The sequence below is a fragment of the Bombyx mandarina genome, chromosome 18 (assembly GCF_030267445.1).
Source record: "Bombyx mandarina strain Sakado chromosome 18, ASM3026744v2".
Lineage (NCBI taxonomy): Eukaryota > Metazoa > Arthropoda > Insecta > Lepidoptera > Bombycidae > Bombyx > Bombyx mandarina.
Window position 1 is genome coordinate 466604 of NC_143224.1, and position 6973 is coordinate 473576.

The 6973-nt window shown below is 44.6% G+C and overlaps 1 protein-coding gene across 1 annotated transcript; it reads right to left on the minus strand.

The window, feature by feature from the left end:
• Positions 1-3579: 3579 nt before the first annotated feature.
• Positions 3580-6550, minus strand: LOC114250079 (uncharacterized). The gene has a single exon (XM_028183820.2). It carries the CDS (start codon positions 6336-6338, stop codon positions 4260-4262), a length of 2079 nt encoding a protein of 692 aa, XP_028039621.2. The 5' UTR covers positions 6339-6550; the 3' UTR covers positions 3580-4259.
• Between the last annotated feature and the right edge of the window lie 423 nt (positions 6551-6973).

Here is a 6973-nt window from a genome sequence, read left to right on the forward strand (position 1 = left end):
GAGAGTGTTTTAAAGGTTTAACATGTAATATTTTTAATATTAATCATCTTTGCAACATTTATTTTTTATCTTTTACCAGTCATATTATATGTCTATTATATTTAAAGTTTCTATTCTATTCTATATATTATATATTCTATTATATTTAAAGTAAGATAAAATTATGTATTAATTTTGTTAATAGTAGTCGAAACAAAGTAAAAGGTAAAGTAAAAAAGAAAAAACTAAAACTAAACTACGCTATTTTGACAGTATTTATGAGAAAAATACTGGTGATACCAAATGATTCCGCATATTCACTCAATTTCGAATATTTTTGGAAATTGTACACTTTTAATGCGAAAAGACGAAATATGTGTTACTAAAAGAGGATACGTCAGTCATCAACCGTCGTGTTAATCAATGGTTGGTCCGAATGATAAACCTGTTATCCTCTAGATCGATGAATGAATTCACGGTCCACTCGGTACTAAGTGCACATTCCAGTGTGACTTACACCTCGTATCTCGAAACACGAAGTCTCGTGAGATTTCAATTAATTGTATACATACGGCTGCCCCACCCTTCGAACCAAAACGCATCCTGCGGACAGAAACTCACACGTGCGGACTTAAAATATGTCCTACCGCTAAAAATAGCTTCTAAGGTAGATAATAATATTATCCTCCGGTGAAGGTCAAGGGGCGATCTGAGAGGGTCGAGTCCGCGCGCCACGCTACCAGCACTAGCGCGCTATCAAGAGAAAAAGCCTGGACACATTTGACATTCTAAATAATATTTATAAAGCGCTCCCCGAAATGATTCGATTCAGATTAAATCAGTGTGATATTCCCGCACCACCTTACTGGTGGTAGGACCTCTTGTGAGTCCACACCGGTAGCTGCCACCGCCCTGTCTATTTCTGCCGTGAAGCAGTAATGCGTTTCGGTTTGAAGGGTGGGGCTGCCGTTGTAACTATACTGAGACCTTTGAACTTATATCTCAAGGTGGGTGGCGCATTTACTTTGTAGACGTCTATGGGCTCCAGTAACCACTTAACACCAGGTGGGCTGTCAGCTCGTTCACCCATAAAAACAATTAAAAAAAAACCTGGACGGAGCGGGGGCGGAGTCTGGATCCTCCTGGTACCTTACGTATGATACATGGTTACTGATTGCACACTGTATCGTCCACATAGTTCGCGATTCCTCTAATTCCTCGCACATTGACGTGAGCATCCATTACGTACACAATCACCTAACCTAAACATCAGCCCGCTGAGTTTCTCGTCGGATCCATCAGATCCCATAACCTTTGCATTAGACGCCTTCAGCTTTAACACTAGGAGCAGACTCAGGAACCCCGGTAACCGTACTCGTCGAACTCGACAAAGAGGTCGACGTGCAACCTAACCCATGCATCAGCTCGCTGAGTTTCTCGCCGGATCTTCTCAGCGGGTCGCGATTCCAATCCGGTAGTAGATTCATTCGCGAATCAGTTAATCTTGAGTTGTTAGGTCTCCTTTAGAGGCGCTCAGGCAGCTGTTAGCAAAACCCACCCCTCCTGGCTGAGCCTTTGCTCGTCCACCTGTCCTGGTGGAACTGGAAAGGCCTCCGGGCCACCAGTAATCCCTCAAATATATTAAAAAAAACCGTACACAGCCACACCTACACTCGTTGAATCCTTAATTCGCAGTTACTAGAACCATCGTATGTATTTAAAATGTTGTTTGTGTATTTGAGAATTTGCAGAGTTGAATTTGAAGTAGGTACATGTTACTCATATAATGTAAATTGAGTAAAAGTGAAAACAAATAGTACATAGCGTACGTAAGTGAAAAAAATTGTGTGTGCTTCATAGTGACTATGAAAGGTGGCTGTTGTGATTTCATTGTGCTTTGGTAATCACTGGACTACAGAAGGAAGGTTGTTCTTTTACTATTGATAGTGGTTATTGGTGGTTTTGATTGTATTGTTTCTTCTGTCGTAGGTAACTAAATACTATGCTTATGAAGTCCAGATCTCACGTCTCAAAATGGGGACATTTGCACTTAATCTCAGGTAAGTCGTGAGCCTTCGATCAACCATAGTAACTTGTTGATCGAAGTCGTAAGCTCATTATTCACTACGTTCAGAACGAGCAGTGGGGACGTGGGAGGGCAGCGGGAGGAGGACGCGCCCGCGGCCTAAGATTCGTACTCGTCGACCAACAGGGAACACGCGTAACATTTGCTAATATAATGTACATATTTTGCAAGTAATTAAATAAAAATATTTAAAGTAACTGTCATACGTGGCTTCTTCTTCACCATCGTCATGAACACTCATTAACCCGTGTAAGGAATGAAAAAAAGCTGTAATTCGTGTTTCTGATGTGAGGACTTCGCTCCGCCTAACATTTGGCCGTCCTCAGAGTAGCGCTCGTCTCGCATCTGTGACCGCGGCCTTGACCGCTACTAATTCGCATTGTCACGTTCGTAACACGATTTCACGAAACGCCACGTACCATACAAAAAAATATTTAGCACAATATTCAATGAGTAATGTAGTTTTTTTTTATGTTTGAGAAGTTACTAGTGGCCCGGAGGAGGAGATAGTAGTTTAGATAGATACTGGTTGAAATTCAGCATCAATGGGTTGTCAGAATACCGGTATATCGCACGGTGGAGCCACCACGTGATTCGGCAACTGAATTTAGAATGAAATATAATTAACAAAGATAACATTTCCTAGATTTCAAACACTACAGTTTTCTCGGTTACGGTTGCAAAAAGTTCCCATTCCCGTCTTATAATACCTACTTAGTATGTGCGTGTCTTCAGGGACTCGGCGACTTCAACTTATATCACCTGTCGTCTGTTGTAAATAATAAACCTTGAATAGTGCTTCTATGAGGTCAGATCAGCAGCGGACGGGGCGTGCTGACGGTGAATTGTGAATGCATGTGACTAATGAAATTGGGTATCCTGAAGCGGGTAAATGAAAAATTTCCATGCTTAACGAACAATATTATGTAATGAAAAAGATGGCAGTCATATGGACTGCCGATAGAAGTGAAAGCTTATAACATAAAATTTTAGTAATACAATTTGAAATTTCATATTTAAATTTATATTATCAACAACTATCTGGTTTTCACAACCGTTGACGCTCGGAGCAACAATTACATACATGTTTATATGGTTTATTTATTGTTCAAATACATATATTATGGGCGGCACAAGATCATGATAAAATATAAATACAATTTAACTGAAATAACAATTAATATAAAATAACTTTTTAATAAATCGATTCAATTTAATTTGTAAAGAACAGCACTAATGTTGCACAATATGTCACTTGTATAGCTGCAGATCATACCAAAATTTCTCAACGCGGCTAAAGTAGTTTTCACTACAAAAATAAATCCCTTATTCTTTCTAAATTTGTGTTGGTATCTACTATTGATTAGTTTAATTTTTTATAAGCTATAAGTAATCATGTATTCGATAAAAACTGTTTGAAATTTTATTTAAAGGGACCGGACCATAAGATCCTTAGTATGTTTGAACGAAATGAGATTCAATGTAGAAGTAAATTGCTAACGAAATGAGTTATATTACGTAAAATGCGAAATATTTTCCAAAAATTCTTAATAGAGTGGCATATTGAATAAAAATCTTATTTCTGCGAATCTTTTGTGCTCAATCTCGTATGATTTCTACTGTCGGCTGTACGTGACAACTGTGAACGATCCAGTTAACAATCTCTGGGGATGCAATTTTGTTGCAAAAACTTTGCCAACAACCTTGCGAATTGTGTAGCAATTAGGTCATTGCATTTGACGGAGCCGATGACGGTCGAACTCTTAGTTTTCTATCTGTCTCGGCGTGTCGACGGACCTTCACACAGTTACCCCACCCGGACGCACCGATACTTGACAAAATCTAATTTCATGGCCCGACAATTCGATTCGGTCTCTCGCCAATACCAATAATGAAATACATTTACGAAACTTTATTAAGAAACTTAAGTACAATTCTCTTACATAGTTCTAAATATAAAAAATAATATTATCTCTCACATACAACTAGAAACATCACAGCTACACTTGTCATGCGTTTCGAAGGATATCGATGAAATTTTAAATCCGACAGGACAATTTATACATAATAATATACAAAAATACAAAATGATTGCGTAACGCTAGTTATAGATCACGAATTGATTACGTGTTTTTGTAAAGTCTTTTGAAATAAATAAATAATGATTATGGCGGGTGTTATCGGCGCGTCGGACTCAGGGCTTGCCATGCCTCACGGTTTTCCTGCGCAGTGTGGCGACGTCGGGCTGGGGGTCCTCCACTTGCACGTTGGTGGCGTGCACGTAGTTGTTTTGGTAGCCAGTCTCGTGCACCAAGGCGTTGGGGCTCAGCTTGTCGGAGCGCTCCCTTTCGTCGGTGCGCCCCTTGTCGCTGGCGCGTTCCCCGTCAACGGTGGAACGCTCGCTCTCGTCAGAGCGCTCAGAGCTGTCCGCCCTCCCCGAATCATCAGCTCGTCCGCTGTCGTCGTCTCTCTTGAACTCTTTAATCCTTTCAGGGTCTTCTTGCTGTCGCTCGTGATCGTCTAAAAAGTGTTCGTCCTCTGGTGCTTCGAGGCGAGCGAGATCTGCGTATTTGGTCGGCGGGGGTATCGTCAGTTCCATGTAGAGCTTTTCTTCGTCTGAAACTGGGATCTTTTTGCCGTAGTAGTCGTAGTCTCCGGCTGAATAGGCATCGTGCTCTTCTACAGAACGTGTTTTACGGTTCTGCTTGCGGCGTCTGCGCTTACGTTTCGTGGGCGGCTCGGTGCGGGGCTCTAGCCAGCTGTCCTCGCCGTTTGCATCGTTCTCATCATTGTTCACAATAAAATCAGAATTATCATCATTTTCTTCGCTTTCTCTTTCAGCTGATTCGGACGGTACGCGATGCAATTTTTTGGGACGTTTTTCCTTGTAGATCGGTGGAACGCGTACTGTGACGGTGTCGATTTGATTTGGATTGTGTTCAGTGGGAGGCAACACGCGCGGTCTTAGGGGTTTCTTTGGATCTTCGGTGGTCGTAGTAGATTCGGCGTCATCCTCCGTCTCGGGCAGTGGGAGAGGAATTCGGTTTGACTTGGCGCGCTCTCGTTGTAAACTCTGCAGACGAACCTGTCCTCCAACGTCGCGGTCACCAAAGTGGACGTTTTGGTAATGGTTCTCGGGTAGTATCTGAGCCTGTGGTTTTCGCTGTTGCCTTTTCTTTTCCCAGAAACGGTCGACTGCAGTCCCGAACTCTGCGACAGCCTTCGCTCGATCGCGCGACTCCTGCACGTCTTCGTAGTCGTCGTCTTGCTGTTGTTCGCTCTCGTCGTCGTACGCGGTGTAATCTTCATCGGCGGCTCGCTGGGGATCGAACTGGTTCGCATCGACAGTGTCCACTCGGCGAGCTATGCCGTTGCGGACCAAGAATGCATCTACGTAGACGCGCGGCTTGCGAGGCTCTTCTTGAGGTAATCTGGCCGCTTGCGGTTGAATGGCGATCGGTACGAGTGATTCAAGGGGTGCGGCTTCCTCCTGTTCGGGTTCCAGCTCCGCTTCTTCTTCAGCCTCTGCAGCAACGGGAGTGGGTGTAGCGGGACTTCTGTTGAAATTGAAATTAAGACGGAAGTTTGATGTGATCGTCTCAAGGTTGGAATCGGCCGCTTTTGGTGGTGGTGGCGGCGGCGGTGATTTCGGAGCCGGTGCACATGGTGATGGAGTGGTCGGATTGGCACGAGGCCGCGCACATGGTGGAGGTGGCGGTGGTGGAGGTGGCGGCGGCGGTGGTGGCGGAGGAGGACGTGGTTTTGGCTTTGGAGCTGCTCTGGGCCTAGGACAGGGTGGGACGGTTCTAGGCTTCGGCGGTGGTGGTGGTGGTGGTGGAGGTCTTTGCGCACGGCACGGCGGTGGACCTGCAGCCCGAGGAGCTCCACACGGAGGAGGAGCAGCAGGAGCCGGAGCCGCCACGGCGGGAGCAGCTGTGGCAGCGGCCTGCACCGGTGCGTCTATCCCGGGCACTGGTGCCAAAGGGGGCGGAAAAGCAACCGCCGGTGGTTTCCGCTGTACATTATACCCCAAAACGTCAGCTAGCCCGCGGAACACTATGTCGCCGAATGTCCGCTTCTTACGAACCACGGGGTCGTGGTCGCCGTCCGTTTCAAGTAAGGTATCGTTGCTGGCATCATTAAAGTCGGATAGGGTGTCGTTGGAGCCGGAGGGTGTGTCGTTATTGAGGTCGCTGTTGTCTTCGGCTTCGAAGGCGGCGAGGGCCGCGGCGAGGAGTAGCAGCAGCAGCAGCGGCGGCGCGGCGAGGCGCATGGCGCATTGTCGAGTGTCGCGCGGGAGGGCGGAGCGCGCGGTTTTGTCCGGCTGGTCGTTGCTCAAGTCGAGTCACGGTTCACTGGTCACAGTTCTTTGTATAAATACAACCTATAACTCTGGAACCATCTAATTATCTTACACCACATATTAATGGAAATGTTATTATTATTTCATTAGTTCCAATTACTGTACTAGTAGAAATAGGACAATCAATATATGAATTTGGTATTAGTAATGTCGATGTAATCTATTCATGTAGTTTTCAGATCTAGTAAAGGAAGCAGTTGGTGGTAGTCTAAGCCATGTGGTCCATTCCACCCATAACCGAATTCTGCGGAGGAGCGTCACATGTGGTCGCGATCCTCAGCAGTGATCGACGATATACAAGAAAAATCTCAATGTACTTATTCTTATCTCGTATTCCCAGTATTAGGAAATCTAAGCTTGGGACAGTTGGGCGTGACACGACTGGTTCTAACAAGTATTAAGCTCTCGCATTAAGCAAACTGCAATTTAATTCTAGTGGTGAAATTATTTTTCTATATTGCATTATCGGATATCTAAACACACTACACGTTTGTTAATGAAATAAGCACGTTTGATCTTCGAGGTCTAAGCCGGCCATGTGTACC